The following is an 18,245-nucleotide window of genomic DNA, read 5'->3' as shown; positions in this document are numbered from 1 at the left end:
CCTTTAGAGGCAGAGTTACAGTGTTAACCTGCACAGCCACAGCCACAGCAGGCAGAATCCCCTATAGTCGACATTCAGCCATAACTGGAAAAAATTTTCTTCCTCATTCTGTCTTCCCAAAGCAAAGTGAGTGTCTTATTCTAGGGTGTGTTGCATGCAAGAAAATACAGCGGTTATCCAGCACTGCCTATTACAAAAAATACACCTGGCAAAAGTGCCTTTACTTACAGTCTCCATGAAAAGATCAACATTGAAAGGCCTGGGTTCAACACAAACCTTTTGGTATAAAATCAAATTAAAGCTGTTGGACTTGTGTGTTGTACGTTACCCTTTATTGAGCAGAGCAGTATGTTTGGAAAAAAAGAGTAAAAAAGTGCTCCTGTATATTCCAAGTTCTTGTAAAAGGCCAGTTAAAAAAAAAAAAGAATTACATTTAAAATGATTGTTCCTTAAGGAGGATAGTTCTAGTTTGCAGTAAAATCAAGGAAAATTAAGTATTCTTTTAATTTTGTAAAATTACCATATTTGATTACAGAGAGGGTGGCTGAGACAAAGGTGAACCTCCTAATCAACTGTACTCAGAATAGAAAATTAAACTTCTAAAATAAAGCTCTAGTATGATCACATGTATGGATCTGTTCTCAAAAAGTCTTATGGACTTCACAAGGGGAATTGTAGTGGATTAAATTCTTCTATTTTCTTTCCTGAAAAGCCATACCTATAAATGAAGGCAGTTTGGTAAAACAAAATCTTCAAACAGAGAAGGTTAAAGTGTAAGAAATTCAAGGATCCCTATGCTATTGTTTCACAAGGTTTTGCAACCTTGTTGTGGAAGCTCAGTTTCTAGGAGTGAAAAGGTTGTCTCCAGGACTCATGCAATCTTTGGCCTTTAAATGAGTGTGTCAGATGAAGAGGACATTAAGTTAGTGGCTCCACTTAAAACCAAAGTGAGTCTACCAACTCATTCCATAAAGACCAATGAAATACTGTTGTCCCTTGAAGGATAAGAAAATAATACCCAAATACAAGGTTTAGCCCATGAATCTAGAGAGAAAAAAGAATTCAGGGAGTTCATTTTTGTTACTTGTTTAGGAGAATCAACATGTAGTGTGGATTTGACAGAAGAAAATGTAAACAATTTCAAAGATATAAAGCTTTTGATTTTCAAATCATACTATAATTTACATTATTTGTAACAGACATACCACAGTATAAATATTACAGGCCAATCTGTTCTCAGATCTGTACATATCAGTGTTGTGGATCTTCTCTTCTGTCAAGTTTCTCTTCATAATTTTGTTAGTTCGTTCCTACTAACGTGTATGTTAATAGATCTGAACTGATACCACTATGTTAAACAGAAGAACCAATACTATAACATTTAAATATATTAAGGTTAATTTCATATTTAGGTTTTAATTGCATTCAGTCTGTTAAGTTAGGCCTATAAGTTTCTATAAAGACAGAATATTTTTTCAAATTATGAAGAAAATCAAAGCTTAAAACAAGTCTTGCATAACTAGGTCTAGAATTTATTAATTCTGAAAGAACAAAGATACAAAATACATGTGAAAACTACATAAAGATTTCTATAGAGTAAAAGCAGAAAGTAGGAAAAGTGAAAGGTACAGTTCAGTAATTATACAGAAATGTATGGCATGCATTTAAGGGGTTTTTTAAGTGCAATTTTTTTTACAACAGTTCTCATTGAAAAAAAGATGCAGATTGAAAACCAACTTGTACACTTGTCACATTATCAAATGGACCCCCAACACAGGTATATACATATGTACATAAACAAGTCTGAAATACAATTTTTAAGTTCTTTGTTGGAGGCACTAGATTACAGGTCTATTTAAAATTTAAATTTAATTTCAGGAAGTAAAATGGTAGCATTTATAGAGCATTTTGCAAATACTATTAATAGGTCTTCTGTTTTTATACAGCAGCAGGATGAAATACTTCACATTGCCATTTGTAAGCATGAAACAATCAAAGAAATATTTACAGATCATTGACCTTACAGATAGGAAACAGTATCAAATATTCTGTGTAAAAAGATAAATAATTAAATTTATAGTGTCACAGCACAAAGAAGGAATTATACAAATCATGGCACTATGTACTGTATGAAACATCAAAAATAAATGTAGCACATAGATACCTTTTCTTATATTTTACATTAAATGTACAGTACAACTGTAAAATGTAAGTTCCACAACGCCAACAAGCTACAAATTCTGGTTCCTGGTAATAGCAATATTGTTAAAGTCCATGTTGACAAGAAAATTCCATATTCCAATCATGGAGATAATATTGCTCTGTGATATTGCTAAACCCTGCAACTTACATTCTGATGTCCTCCTTTTTCTTAAAAATTGCCTGCTAGAAAAAACGTATTCCACATGTAAATCCTTTGGAACTATATGGTAGATGCAATCAACTACTTTTGGGTGATGGAGTCGTGGGAAGAAAGGTATAAATGGTTATAATTTTAGACAAAAAGTATTAAATTTATTAAACAAAAGTTAAAATGATTCAAACGTTATCCAGTTGATAATGTTATTATAAACAGTACTACAATTTTCAAAGTATAATTATGGTTCCTCCTACAGTACTGAAACTTTCCAATTTTAAAAAACTGGTGAAAGAAAATGTGAAACTAATCACTGTAATACTAAAAACACTAATGACTGAATTTTATTGCAACTCACTATTCTGAAAATATAGACTGAACCATTGTTAGGCAGCTGAGATATAGGTATTATATTTTTCCATGCTCCAAGACAACAGTTCTCAAGCAGGGGTCCATGCTCCCCTGGGGGCCTGTGAGCAGGTTTCAGGGGGTCCACCCAACCCAGCCTTGCCTGGTGTGGGGAAGAGCTGTTTTGGACTCCCAGGACTGAGGCGAGTCCCGAGGGTGGGGCAGGGGTGGGCCTGCTTTGAGTGGCCCCAGAGTTTCTGTCTTGTGGGCAGTGCCACAGTCAGGCAGACGAGGCTCCACACTGCTGCTGCTCAGGTGAGTGTGGCCCCAGGGTGCCACACTGCGGAACTACGCCCACTGCACCCAAGGCCAGGGAGCCCGGGCGGTCCTCTCTTGCACAGGGAGTGGCAGCAGCTCTGTGGGGCACACGTGGGTCATGGAGTTTTTATAGCATGCTGGGGGGTGGGGCTTCAGAAAGAAAAAGGTTGGAAACCTCTGCTCTAAGAGACAAGATCAGCTTGATAGGTAAGATTGTTAGGAGTAATATGTATGATTTTCATGTGTGCATTAGAGTTTAACACGAAAATACTGTTGAAAGCTTTTAGCACTTATGTGCACAGCCTAAATGAAATTATGCTTCTAAAGGCAACCAGAAATGTAACCATTAAACACACAGAATAAGGCCATGAAGCTTCTCATTTAAAATAAATATTTAAGGTGCAGAGACTTTTTGTCTTTGTTTTAATGGTTGCCAAATATTGATGAACAACAAAGAGAAAGTAAAGTAATATTCCATGAAAAATGCTATTAAAATCTAGAAGTACCTGAATTGGATCTTTGATATCCAGGTTTTTCCTGATTACCTGCCAGCGGAGTCGGGGGTGGGTAGTTGGCTTCCGTGAGATTACTGATGTCTGTCGGTGGTGTTGGTGGTGGCAATAAAGTGCTGTTGGGGCTGCTAATGTCTCCTTCAGCCACGAGAGTCAAGTCCGCTACATTGTCATCATCTATCATCTGTATGCCTTCAGCCTGCAATTCTCTTGACTGCCTTTTCCATACTGTTGTACTGTTGTTTTCCTGCACATGTGGAATTGGAGACAACGGGGCACTAAAAGGAACGCTGTAAGTCTTCTGACTGTTAACTGTTGCCAAAGCAGTTTTATGTTTATTTTCTGAATGACCCATTTTTTTAATTGAATTTTCATTATAGTTTTGTATGGACTCCAGTTTTCCACCTGTACATTTGTCCTGGCCATCATATTTTGAAATTCTCCTGTTAAGGCCTTTAGGGCCTATCGGTGTAGAAGAAGGTGGCTCTGGTCCAGCCAGGGGTAAACGAAGAAAATCTGGCAGAACAAGGTCTTCTTTTCTTAGCAGCCCACGTTGGTCGTCTGCTCTATTACTCTGAGCTTTGGATATGAGATCAAAAAACTCTATTGGGAAAAAAACCCAAATTGACAAATTTTGTCAGAAAGTGCAATGCTATTGCTAATGTCAACAATCATCACATTTAGTTTCCAATAAGACCTTCAATTCCTTTGAATTCTGCTTTAAAATTAGATTCTATGTTAATTAGGAACTTTTTCAATTACATCAATGCTTACTAGCAGTACTATAATTAGGACCATCAGGATTCCTATTGTAAAAGCAGTTTTGCAGTTTAGAACAGCTGCAATTTACTGTAAACCCTGAACTTTTTATTTTATTTTATACATTAAAATGAATCTTTATACCTGCCTTTCATTCTTAATACAAAACAAGGTTCTGTTTTACCGACATTTGGGCCTTTACAGTACTCGGATGCATATTTGTATATTCTAGATGTTTCTTTGCATACCTCAACTCAAAAATAGCCATTTCCTCTGAAAGCTTATTGGTTCAAAATGTAGACAACCCTTTATTAGATAAGGTTTCCTCCATTTTATTAGCAGTCGGTCAGATCAAGATTTAGCAGGTTTCTGAATCTAGTTGGTAGTACAATTTTAAGTGACAAGGTTAGTATTATGTTGTTTCATGTTTTAGTAACTCTGCATCTGTAAATGATACACATTTAGGATAGTTTATTACTTTATCCTGGAAAGCTACATTTGGCAACAACAAAATTTAGTCCCTAAAACAAGAGTGATACCACTCACAAAAAAGAAATGGCACAGCAATAAATTAACTTGCTGGTACTAATGTTTAACTGGAGTCTGCAAATCTACACAATAAATCATGTCCCAGGATCTATTAAATTTGTGTTTCTAGAACTGAAAATTTAAACTCATTTGAGCTTCTCAAGCAAAATCAGTTTGGAGGTTTTAAGCCAGATCATAATGGTTATCTAATTAAAATCAACAGGAAACACCTACAAAATTTAGTTTTCAGGAGCTATATTTCCTCAGCATGATATAAGGTTGTGTCATTTAACATTCCTATTATTTTACTTATAGCTTACAAACAATATTCCCGGTAGTTTGGATGAAATAACAGTAATAGATGGTGAGAAACAATTTGTAATGTGTTTGTAAAACATAAGTTAATGTAAGAGGCTTTGAACCAGAGCTACTTTGTAGCTCCAAAATATACTTTATGCCCAAGTTTTGCAAATGGCAGTAGGTGCACTGAAATATACATTTCTGAAATGCTTTTTCTTGTAGAAATTTTTTTTCCAGAAAGTTCATTCAAAATGTACCTACAACATTCAATAACTTTTCCCAAATTTAGATAAATTGCACAAAATTCAAAATGAAATGTGAAAACCTCAGTTTCTGAGGTTTACAGATTAGATTAATATAATTGAGAAATATACTTATAAAAAATATTTAAAACAAGCTACTAAAACAGCACATAATAGGAAAACCCCATTAGTACATTTTGCAGCAACACATACATGGTAACTAACAGATATTCATAACAAGGGTTTCAGTCGCAGTATTTTATTAGACCTGAACCTGCAGAAACTTATTTATGTATATAGTGATTCACATGTATAATTATTTATAACCTTGATCTGAATATCTGATATCTGAATCTCTGATAGCAGTAACAGTGAAGTTTAAATCTAAATCCTAGCTAGTACATTCCTTATGGCAGGGTAGGCCATTTTTTCAAATAATCCTTGAGCCCAGGGGTAATATTGCTCCCATTATTTTTTTTTTTATTCCTCCCACTCTCCTGACTAATATTTCTTTACATATTTCCTATTAGAAAACATAACTGAAAAGGAAAATTCTGCTGTTATCAGTGTAATCCCAGGAAAGTCACTAGCACTGCAAAGGCATCAATGAGGGAAGTCAACTCAGAAAATGCAGCTGACCAGCTATGACACGGCTTTTTCTCTTCCACTACTAGCTACCTTTTCAGAACACTTGCTGAATGAAAAGTCCTCTTCCTTTGTTCTTGCTCACCACATTACCCCACACAAACATAACCATCTTTTAAAACTTCTAGTAATTTGGATATCATAGATATGATGGTGAGAATTTTCATGAGCATTTACCCTCAGTGACTTACAAATAACTTGTAATAAGAGAGAGGCTCTTAAGTACCCAAGTCATTTTTAAAAGGGGCTAGGGCCAAATTCTTTAAACCAGGGCTTTCTAACTTCTGGGCAGCCAAGGGCTGCACACAGCACTGGACACACCCTGGGGCCACCCCATCAAGCCTCTCTGCCAAATGTACAGCTCAGCTCCCCCACTACCTTGTGCGGCCCAGTTGCTCCCCCTTGCTGTGTACAACCCAGATGCTCGCCCCTCCAGGGGCAGTCCAGCTCCCAGCAGCCACACATAGCACACCCGCCCACTCCCTCTGGCACACATTGTGCAGGCAGTCCATAAGCAGCATGCAGCATGGGCAGCCTGGCTCCTTTTTCCAAGCACGCAGCTCATGCAGCCCTCTCCCACCACGCACAGAGCACTGGAAGCCTGGCCCTCTCCCAATGCACCACTCCGGCCCCAGCAACAGGGTCAGGAACAAGAAGCTTGAGGACAGAGAGGGAGCCTGGAGATCTTGGCCACTGCTGCAAGGACAATGGGTAGAGTGGCAGCTGGGCAGGAGCCCAAAAGGTGCATGTTAATGCCTCACAAGCTACATGCGGTCCAGAGGCCACCAATTGGACAGCCCTGCTTTAAAAGACTGATTCCTAAAAATGGATATAGATACTGAATGGTATTTTCAAAAGTACTTAGACATCAATCTCCCACTGGCTTCACTGGCAGTTGGGTAAGACATCAATCTCCCACTGGCTTCACTGGCACTTGGGGAACTCAGCACCTTTGAAAACTCCACTAGGCACCACTTTCAGATATAGGTACCAAAATCTCTTTACATTTTGGCTCTTGAGCACTTTTGAAAATTTCACATCGTAGACTTTTTAAAGTAATCAATTGTAAGTTAACATCAACAATGATATGAGGAACATGCCTGTGATTTTCATCGTACGGTGACAGAAGCATAGTCCTTTCATTTTCTACATCTCTAAAATAGAATTTTCATTTTTTGTTGAATAGTAAAATTATTATGTATACTTAAAAAGGTGACATACCCTCTGCTTCATCCAAATTAATTTTCTGATATTTTTTTTTCCCAATCTTTGCAATAGATTCTTCTCTCTTTGATAGCCGGGCATCCCTAGCATTTTTTCCATTTTCGCCTTTCATTTTAATAGAATTAGACTTTCCTAGCGTTCTTCCCTCTCCCTGTATTAGAAGGAAAGTTAAAGTACTACTTACATTCAGGACATACCGCAATGTGTGTGTAATATACTCTAAGTGAATAAAAAGGAAATTTCATAAACAGATTTCTCTGGTTAAAAAAACATAACAAATATTTTAATTTAATCATAATTTAATTATGGCAAAATGAGTTAGCACATACTTCCCTCCACCCCAAGGAAGTCCATATACAAAGAGAATATTGCTAGCATCACAGAAGTTTTGTTAGAGTAGTGTACTCAAGTTTTTTTCCTTGGAGCTTTGGTTAGTATGCTTAACAAAGATAACCCATTCAACTGACAGTAAGCAAAGAACATAGGCTAGGAGGACACTCACTACCATTCAGTACATGGCAAAGAAGCAGGAAAAGCTCTTACAGAAAAAGGCTGCTGGGAAGGAAGGGATTGGATGTTTTATAACTGGTGTCAATCTGGCTAATTAACATTGTGGACATAATACACTTAACTCTGGAGTACTCCAAGTCACAAAATTTATTTTGGAGAAAATGCTCTTCTCCAATGTAAAGTAAACTTGTGAAAAAGGCAGAAGTACCTTTACACCAGAGAAAGTTGCACCAGTATATGTATAATGTGCATGCTATCACTATGAATTTCATTCTAGATTTGTCATTTGCTGAATACAGATTGGCTCCTTTGTTATCCAGTGGCCAGGTGCTCTGGAGAGCCAGTTGCGTGCCTACTTCTTAGTGTAGGGTAAATTTACTGCAGATTAAAATCCAAAATTACTCTATAGTGATCATGTAGTGCATCTCTGACTTAGTTTTGAGCAGGGATATCTGCAGCTTCCACTTTAGAATGCCAGAAGTACAGACAAGCTAATGAGACAGAAATAATTTTAGAAAACTTACTGTAGATGCTTGACTTCTTGAAGCAGATGTTATAGCTGTACTTTGTTTAACTGGTGAGACCTTTTGTTTATCTGTGAATACTAAACATAAAAACATGTCTATCATTATGAAACTGGTAAAATTCACTTAACCACTCACATTTAAAATTTCACTGACACAAAATAATTTCTTCACTATAAGACCCCAAGGAGGAGTTGTTCTAGGAAAATAAGAAAAGGCTAGATTGATATTCCTGACATTTTTCAGCTAAAATCCAGGAAGAAAACAGTTTCCTAATTGTGTTGGTGTCTTCAGAGCATAACCATCATGAATTTTTTCCCAGCTTTATTACAAAAATAAAGGTTAAGATATGTTAGGAGGCACACACAACAAAGATCAACTATCCCTTGATATAAGGATGTCTGCTGGGGGGGTGGGGGGGAGGGATGTTAACATCCCTGGCAGAGGCCTGCCCGTGACATCTTTTAACGTGGGGAAGCTGGTGCTTGACAGGAGGAAGCCCTGAACCGAGTGGCCAGAATGACCAAGACAACCTTAGACCTCCATCCCACTAGAGCCCTCATCCACCTTCACAGCCACAGAGAACCAGCAGGTACACCTGTTCTGCTTTGGGGTCTTCAGGAGTTTAGACCTGGGGCCTCACATCAGATCTGTTCGCCAGGGGAGACCCTACCAGGAATACAAGACTCCAGACGACATAGCTGACGGTCACTGGAACACACAAGCCTCTCCACCAATGTTACGATCCAAGGAGAGAACTCATATACATATGAGTACTTACATTGATTCTTCACTTCTGTAGAATACACTCTGCACTGGGTCATTTAGTCATATGTAATGCCCCGAAGTACAAGGACAGCATAAAACAAGTAGCTCATTCTCCCTGTGTGTATGCCAATTTCAGGTACATTTTTTGATCATTCAAGTTAATCAGATCCCAAAGCAAGTAATAAATCTCACTTTTCCCCAACAAACCTCCCTGTCTATTTTATCAATTTCCCCCAATGAGATTCTCTGTTCCAAACTACTTTAAAACATAATCTACTTATATTTAAAATAAAATGGTTTTATACCTACACAGATGGCTAGTAATGGCCTATGAGAACTATAATTTTTAGTTGTTATCTGAAAAGTCAGTTGTGATGAAAAGTAATCTAACTGCTACACGGTAACCTATTTGAAATGAACTGAATCTTAGTTCAGCTTCTCTTCTTCAAGATGAGAAATCACAACTGATATCCTTTCTACCAGTCTCTATAGATCTCATGAATTGCCGGGACATTGGAAATACAGACATTACCTTCAGAAGTGGTCACACATTCCAGTATTAGCAAGTGCTATCTTAGTTGTCCAGTGCTTTCATCTGTGCCACTGGAGAGGCAGGTAAGGATTGGGTGTGTACACGCCATGGGGGTTTACTTCGCCCTTAATTAAAGTGGTGTTTTAAAAAAAAACACTGCTTCAATTTAGGGAAAATTAAACTCCCATGTAGTCTACAAATGCCCATAGATATCATACCGTTGATCCAAGCAGCATTTATCTCACTTAGATCGATTATTTTTTCCCTATGAATGTGAAACAAGACTTAATGCAAGTAGTTAAGACATTAGGGGAAAAAATTCAGAACTGCTTACCTCTTCCCTTCGTTGGCTCTTTTTCATCTAGTACCACCCGCTGACCATCCAGATTAGATATAGGCAGGCCAAGATCTAGTGGCTCCTGCTCACCATTCTAAAGTCAGATCAGTTTGTGTACAACAAAGGAGAAAAAGAAAAGAACTCTCCTTCAGAGCAACTTTCGAGTCTGGCATTTACAACAGAGCGGTACAATCGTTATATTTCAGTATACTTGAAAGAATCCTCTTGCTATCACTTTCCAAAATGTTCAACCCAAATATGCATGATTACTTTGATTTATCTACAAGCAGGTAAAGGAGGATCAGACCAAAATAGAGTAAAAAATACTTTGCAAACATACACAAGCAGTCTAAGGCTGCCAGTGGCTGTGTTTAGCAATCTCATTTTTTCAAATGGGTTATGCAAATCAAAGAAGGCTGAAAAGATTTTATATTTTAGAAGTCAATTTGTTCATTCTCTAATTTGTTGAAATGAAAAATTTGAAACTAGCTCAACTGCAGTATGTTTTCAGCCATGTGGAAGACTTGTATTAAATCTCTACCTGAGAAGTCTAAGATGGTACACAGCCCAGAAGTGCCAGTTCTAGTTATGAATGGAACTTATAACTCCCAGAGCTCTTGACACTTGATTCCAATGAGAATATCAGGATACTATTCTTTTCAATATGGATTAGCCAGGTTATCTGTCCACCTGCAAAGCAGTGAGCTATGAAGGGCAAAACTGATTTCCAGGCTTCTCCCAGGCTAGTAGGCCAGTTCTAACAGCTCTGCTCAGGCTCTATTAGCTGGGATAATTTTGTGGTCTGATGAAGAAGATAAATCAGACCTAAAATAAATCCAACTACTAAAGAAAGAATGAAAGTAATAATTACAGAATATTTTTATCTCGATACAGTTACATTTTTATACAAACATTTTTATGCATAAATATTAGAATACAGCAAATTTAAGAGAATACTATATATGCTTTCCCAGACAAGTAAGATTACAGATTTTAATTGCATCAAAAATGACTTACTAGTCTTGCCACAAGTTCATTAAGATTTAAGCCATACTTTGCAACCACAGGCCGTAGAACTTCTGTTACTGGCTTTGTAGGTTTAGCCTTTAAACCAACCGATCTATTGATTGGAACAAGATCCAGCCTGAAACACATCAATTGTTGCAATAAGAATTCTCTATCAAATGATTCAAATGGACAAAAAATTGAAAACCCATCCCCCTCTTTGTCAAGTGCTGATCACTTAGAACACAATGGGTGCGTCTACACATTAAATTAAAGAGGCGTAATAAACTCGGGAGCAGTTCGAACTGGAGTCAGCTGCTCTCAGGCTCAGCTTCTACACATGTGCCCGGGACAGCAGTAGTTAGAGCCAGGGTAGAACATCCCTGGGCTGGCAGCAGGCCCAGAGGGGATCAGTCCTGGGCTCCAGGTGGTTGCATCAGGCAGCAGAGGGGCTGGCTGGGCCATGAGAGTTCTAAAGTGTGAGGGCTGCCTGTCACATGGGCTGCCTGTCACCATCTACACGTGTGTTTCGTCGCACTTATTTACTCCACCGTAAGATAGCACTGTCTTATGGCAGAGCTGATTAATTTACCATGCCCTAATACTAGCACATGTATAGACAGCAGTGCTTTACCATGGAGTTAGTTAGTCAATTCCACAGTAACGTGCATATGTAGACGCACCCAGTGAAACCACTGCAGTTTCACTGTATGGAGGGTGGCATAAAGGCATATGCAGCTGTGTAGTGCCTCCCAGAGTACTTAGATGTTTCTTTTCCTTTTTCTATGGAGACTCATCTGGCCATTATGCTATAGTAGTAGCGGGATAAAGTGTCTCAGATCTTCTTCTGTAGCTTTATATAAAAGAGAAAAATTAGATCCAACACGTCCAATCCAGCTGCTCAGTTGGGCACTGGAAAAAAGATTTGAAGCACAATCTAAAGCAAGTTCCAATTTATTACACTGAAATGGGTAAACTGCAATTTCCAGTGGAACTATATCTGTGTTCATTCTTTTGTGGAAACAGGAACTTTGGTATGAGGTACCCATATGTAACAGCAACAATAAACAAACATTTACAAACCTAATGGTGGGTTAACCGGTATCAAGAATTCATATAATCCCTTTAGAATATATGATATATTTATATTGCTTTAGCAAAACCACATTTAGAACACCATGCTCAGTGTTAATCATAATCTTTGATTAAAAATATAGTTAAACTGAAGGGACAGCAATTAAAAATTGGATTAGTGAAAAAGAAGCTGTGCATAGGAGTAACACCCAAAGTACTTTATAATTCTCTGGCCAATAATCTAGCCCTTACAAAAAAAAAAAAAAAAAAAAAAAAAGGTGTTCCTCAATCCAAACTTTCATTTTTCCATTTGTATTCTATATGCTTGTGAAGATAATCTTGAAAATACGAACTGAATGCAACTGCTAGTGCTACTTACCTACAGAGATGATGAAACAATAACTACAAGCCGATGAAATTACTCCTTTCATCTCAGTTTCCAAACTCTATAGAGGAGTCGAATATATAGAACTTACCAGAAGAAAAAACCCAAAATAAAAACATTTTAAAAGTCCAAATCCTTACGTCTGCTTCATAGGGGGACAGGGAATTTGAAAAAAATGTGTGCGCTCTCTCTCAAACATCTGCAAGGGATTTATTTAAGGTAGTGAGAAGGGCTATACTAAGGATTTCTGTATCACCACGGAAAGACACAGGGGGGTTAATCATGTCATGTTTACTCGCATGTACCTTGCTGAAACATTAATTTCATTGAGTATGGAGAATTAAAAAAAAGGCCTTAATGAGAATGAAAAGATTCACCTTTTATTTCCTTTCTAAAATTACAAACCACACATTTACTTTTTGAAAGATATTTCTTCCTTTTAAAAATAATTCAGTACTAACCAATATAAAAATGGATATATTTAAAAAATATATCAGCCTAATAAAAATGGAACCTGGACAGACTATTATTAAAAGCTTTCTTTCACATTTTCTAAGAATAAAACAGCTGGTAAATAGAAGTAATGCTGAAGCATTATGAACATGGCTTCATAAAGATCAACCAGTGACACAGAAGCCGCCACACAGAAAAATGTAATTTGCAAATAATCAGCTGTGCTGTGAAACATTCGACATGAGTGCTTTTTAACGTAACGTACATCCCCAGAAAGCAATACTGAATAATTTTGATGTGAATTAAACAGTCTCTGAAAACATAACAAATTTTTGTTTTAGCTAAACAGTAGTAGCATATGGTACAGCCATATTTAGAGTTCAATTAATTTGGAAACTGAACAAACCCACAAAAAAAATACTCAGAATCTCAATCTGAAAATTAACCAAGTCACATTTTATTCATAACCTGTAGAAAATAATCCTGTAAAAGGAAAGCTAACAGGTAGGCAAAAAGAAGAAGAATGTGAAATAAAGACACTGAGTGTCATAAGGTCAGTTTGGCAATGTATGCATTTCTCACTTGAAAATGTGGCCCAAGAGTGAAATACCATTAGATAATTTGCTTAGTTAATCTGGTCAAGGCATGGCAAAAGACAAGAATAGGTTAACTATTCTTGTAAGGATGGAAAAACTGGCATGGAGAGAATTGGCTTAATATGTTCCATGGAATTTCCATCTCTTTCCCATTTGCAATTTTATTACATTTCTTTGATTACTGCCAATATTGTTTATCTACTGTACATAATGTGGGGGCTCTCAACACTATGAAGTTGCAGCTCTTAAAAAGCAGTGAGCATTATAGTCATGTATGGCCACTTTATGATACTGCATGTTTAGTTTGAGGGCTCCCAAAAATGAAACTACAACCAAAATCCCTATAGAGTGGTAAAGATAGATAGGTTGAAAATATATATATCTTTATTATACTTGAATGCAATGTCAGCTTTTTCCCAGCATATTTTCTAAGTAGAAATAAAGACTATATTTTGTTATATATTCTATACCAATTAAATTTAAATGCAACTATTTAATACTAAAAGATAGCAGTCTGGTCCTGCACAAAACGGGAAAATAGAAACTGTGGTAGTGATGAACAGAAGATACTTATCTTTGCAGAAAGTCTACTTTAATTTAATTTCCTTTTAGATTAATAAAAAGCACCATTTTTTTTTACTGAATAAAGCTATTCTTTCATTTTAGGAAATACATTTAAAAGCAGATTAATTTGTTCTGAAAGTTATTTTGAACATTTTTCTTAAAACATATTTTGATTATTTGTTCTGATTAGTGTTATAAGGCACCCTGATCAAAAACTGAATTACACTATTATATGACATGTATATTATCAAAGAGATAATGATGAACAAAATTAAGATTTTTAAGATACAGTATAAGGTTCTCTCTCTAGCTATATCAATACAAGTGAATTATTTCAGGCTCAGTGCTATAAACTTATACTTAAATAAAGAGCTACCTTAGTATGACTTTTCCAACTGAAATCAGTCCAGAACATGATTACAATAGGATCTAATTGGTTACGGACACACACACATCTGGATTTATTTCAAAAAGGGAATGTTTCAATAGTGTAGTAGCTTTTATGTTCTGACTGTTATGTGGGTACTATACAAATACAGCAAAAGTCACTCCAACTTTAACAGTGGATGAAGCAGTGTTAATTTTGGAGTGATTTTGCTATATTTGCTATCCTTTTGAAACTCCTATACATGTATTTATATCCATTACAACCATTTAAATAATAAAAGACTATGTTTTTCACAGATATGTTTAGCCACCATTACCAGTGAGATGACTAAACTACAGCCCCCTCTACATGTTACAGGTATTGTACGAGGGGAAGGATTTTACTGGTTGGGGGGCCCAGAGCGGACCCGAGCAGGGTGCAGGGCCTGGGGCAAATCAGCCCATGTGGGGCCCCGCCCCCACTCTAATCCCATGAGCCCTGGACCTGAAGAAGCTGCGGTGGGGGGAGGAGGGGTAGCAAGTGGCTGGACGCGGAGCCGCCACCCTGCCCAGCTCCACAGGGCGCCTCAAAACACAGGGCAGCCGCCCTGATTCACTTTCCCCCCCCCCTCCCCCCGCCAGGGACAGCCCTGGGGGGGCCTGCAGGTGGACTCTGTCCTGGCAGTGGCAACCCCACAGATGCTGGAACCAAGAATCCCATGGCTGCCTTCTCTGTCCTGGCAGAAGTGGCCCCACAGCTGTCAGTACTGAGAGTCCTGCAGCTGTGGGATTCGCAGCTGCAAGAACTTTTTACTTACCAGTGCAGGGAGAGCAATCCCCAGCTTCCCCTATACTGGCAATAAGGCTTGATAGGATCTAATGCTGGATCCCACAGTCGTGCCTCCTGGCATGCATGTGTGGCATGACAGGACATGCTATCCTATCACACCTTTACCTGAATGTTTAGAGGGGCTCTACACGAGTAGTACATGTTTTAATGCAGGACTGTTCACCTGGTGGCTTGTGGGCTGCCTATGGCCCCCAAGCATGTGGCCCACAGGCTCCTGTCCAGCTCCTGCAGCCCCCACTACTCCAACAGCTTATATGGCTGAAGTGTCCAGGCTCCCTCTCCCTCCTCCAGCTTCTACTTCCTGCCTCCTCTCCTGGAGGCAGGGTGGGTTGAGCTGGGTGGCAGAAAAGTGCTACAAGTGCAGCAGGAGAAAATCTGGGCAGCCCAGAAAGGAGCAGTGAGGAAGAGTGTGTCTTCTCTGCTTGCACTGTCTATGCAGTGGGGGAAAGCTGGGCTGCTGGGGCTGCACAAGTGGCAGGCTAGCTACAGGTATGGTGTCCTATGAGGTACATACCCTAGCTTCCCCTCCTGCCATCAAAATGTTGGATAGCCCTGTTTTAATAAACCCTTTGTCTCCTTACTAGACCTTCATATTGTTCCACTCAGTTACTGTGTTAATAACCTATGCAGAAAAAGTAACTCAGGAAAATATTCCCATTTTAGGAGGGGAGCTTACATATATGCTTAAAACTCTAAGCATATATTCAAGTGATCTCCTGAGTCAGGGCTTCAACAGCCAAACTTCAACACATCAAAAGCCTTGTAGATTAAAAGAGGAATTTGAAATGGTCTCAAGTTGCAGCAAGGGAAGTTTAGGTTGGACATTAAGAAGAAACTTCTTATTAGGAGGGTAGTAAAACACTGGAACAGGTTACCCAGAGAGGTGGTGAAAGCTTCATTCTTGGAAGTTTTTAAGACCTGGCTAGACAAAACCTTGGCTGGGATGATCTAGTTGGGGATGGTACTGCTTTGAGCAGGGGGTTGGACTAGATAATCTACTGAGATTCCTTCCCACCCTAATTTTCTATGATTCTATAGTGAAACTGCACAATTAGGATTTCTAACTTGATCAAGGATTTGCAGGATTGGTCACGTATATATTATACACATACTAGCCAAAGGGTTACCAATCTTGAAATAAGTTGCCAAACAGTGAGGGAATTTTCAGCACTGACCATCATTAATTGAAAGTGACTGTGTATCTTGAAGAAGGGTCTGTGTAGGGGTCAGAAGATCAAATTTTAAAGGGCTTCTTTTTTCTAAAGTAGTAGGGGAAGCATGAACATGTCAACAGGGTTGGAAAGTACAAGAGGAAGGATTTTAATGGGAACTTTGGGTGCTCAATAGGTTTGAAGAATCATGTATTTTGTTTAAGTATCACTGTACATCCAGATTTTTTGACAGCTTTACAGGTTTTACATCAAACTTTTAGTACTATTCCTCTCATTTTTGTGGAAAACCATGTACTGTATTTGTTATGCAAAGGACAAAAAACTTCCCCAGATTTTTAGAAGGGTACTGGATTCATTTATAACCTCGGTGTTATACACAACTAAAGACCACCTTACAGGTAACAGAGCACCAAAGATGCACTTTTTTAATGTTCAGTTAAAGTATCTCACTTTCCAAAATGCAATTTGTTTCCATAAGTTTTAGGTGGCTAGTTTCACAAGTATTACAGGCCAAATTCTGTTCTGCAGTACACTATCTTCTGTTGTCTTACATGAATTAACTCATGTCATATCTTAGCCTATATATATTAGCTGAAATTGAAAACCCACAAAAAAAGTGATAATTTTTTTTCTTACCGAAATAAAGTACGCTTTTCCAAACGCAGATCCCGAGAATCCAGGATGCTACTGTCTTGGTGCAATACCAGTGGCTATAGAGCACATGAAAGGAATAAAAGAACAGAAAATACATTGAATTAGAAAAAACTTCTTGTTATATATTATTCAATAATATGTAATAGAAAGTACAGCTGTGCACAACAAAAAAGCAGCTTTCAAATTAGCCAGGACAGACAAAAAGATTCATAATTATGCTCTGTGTACTACTGTTGTATACATTTATAGAAAATATATTTAATTTCCTTTTTCCCTTGGTTGTTCCAAAAAAGGTATAGTTCAGTTTGGTGAGGTGCATCTTCTAACTTCCACTGAAGTCAACAGGCCTCTCAGCACACGCCTCACATGAGGCCCCCACTCTTATATCTGCGCAAACAGAACGAGAGGTTTGAAATGACAAGATAATGGTGGCTGAGAAATTTGAAAGATTTAAAAGAATAGACACAATGGGCATGTCTACTCATTCAATACTTGTTTTAGCTGTTACTGTGTCATTACTGCACAGTCCCAGTGGCGCACAGGTTGTTTCTGACCCTACTGCACAGTAGCATTGGCACCAGGGTTCGTGCCTGCCAACACTACATTGCTGTAGCTTGTCGCTATGGCGACGTAGCATCACATAAAGAGATGGCCAATGTAATGTAAATTATTATGTTAGGGCCATCATGGTGTCACTTCCACCTTAACATGAGATAACAGAGTCTGTACCAAGTCCATAACTTCTCTTGAGCTACAGCACCTTTTTTAGAAAGATATTCATCCCGTCTATGCAAACTGTTCCAGCAGTACTTACCCTTAATGTTAAAAGTGTGTGCCTTCTACCTTAGAATTTGTCTAGCTGCATTTTCCATTCATGGATCTCATTCTGTTGTCTTCTGGTATACTAGAGTGCCATCTGCTATCAAAATCAACTTACCTCTTAATAAGGGCTGTGCGAAGCTTCAGTAGCCATTTCGATTCGGAGGAGATTCAGCCCAATTCGGGGGCCGAATCTCTGAATCCAAATGAAATTGGGAGACCCATTAAAAGGTCTGAATCCAATTGGAAGCCTCCGAATTGATTCACAGACTTGGGTGGTCCCTGCTCACCACCACAGGAAGATGGACCCAGGCTCCGTGCCAGTAAATATGGGGCAGGGGGGATGCCCACCCAGCTCCAGCTCCCCCCACACCACCCCTGAGCACCCCCACCCAACCCCACCC

General features: G+C 38.4%; 1 protein-coding gene across 4 annotated transcripts in view; it reads right to left on the bottom strand.

The window, feature by feature from the left end:
• The window catches only part of RGS12 (regulator of G protein signaling 12), a 159,250-nt gene that overhangs the window by 18,924 nt on the left and 122,081 nt on the right, over positions 1-18,245 (bottom strand). For 2 of the 4 annotated variants that reach the window (XM_025214059.1, XM_025214062.1), the window contains 6 exons: positions 17,005-17,078; positions 10,921-11,047; positions 9,901-9,997; positions 8,267-8,346; positions 7,230-7,383; positions 3,529-4,137 (listed from right to left, as the gene is read on the bottom strand). In XM_025214059.1, coding sequence (XP_025069844.1) covers positions 3,529-4,137; positions 7,230-7,383; positions 8,267-8,346; positions 9,901-9,997; positions 10,921-11,047; positions 17,005-17,078 — 1,141 coding nt within the window. Of the gene's footprint in view, positions 1-1,526; positions 2,447-3,528; positions 4,138-7,229; positions 7,384-7,416; positions 7,452-8,266; positions 8,347-9,900; positions 9,998-10,920; positions 11,048-17,004; positions 17,079-18,245 lie in introns of those variants that run through there. The other 2 variants (XM_025214060.1, XM_025214061.1) reach the window with 2 other exon arrangements.

Source organism: Alligator sinensis, unplaced genomic scaffold (assembly GCF_000455745.1).
Source record: "Alligator sinensis unplaced genomic scaffold, ASM45574v1 scaffold1094_1, whole genome shotgun sequence".
NCBI lineage: Eukaryota > Metazoa > Chordata > Crocodylia > Alligatoridae > Alligator > Alligator sinensis.
Note: the sequence above shows the minus strand (reverse complement) of the source record. Positions and strands in the feature narration are given on the sequence as shown.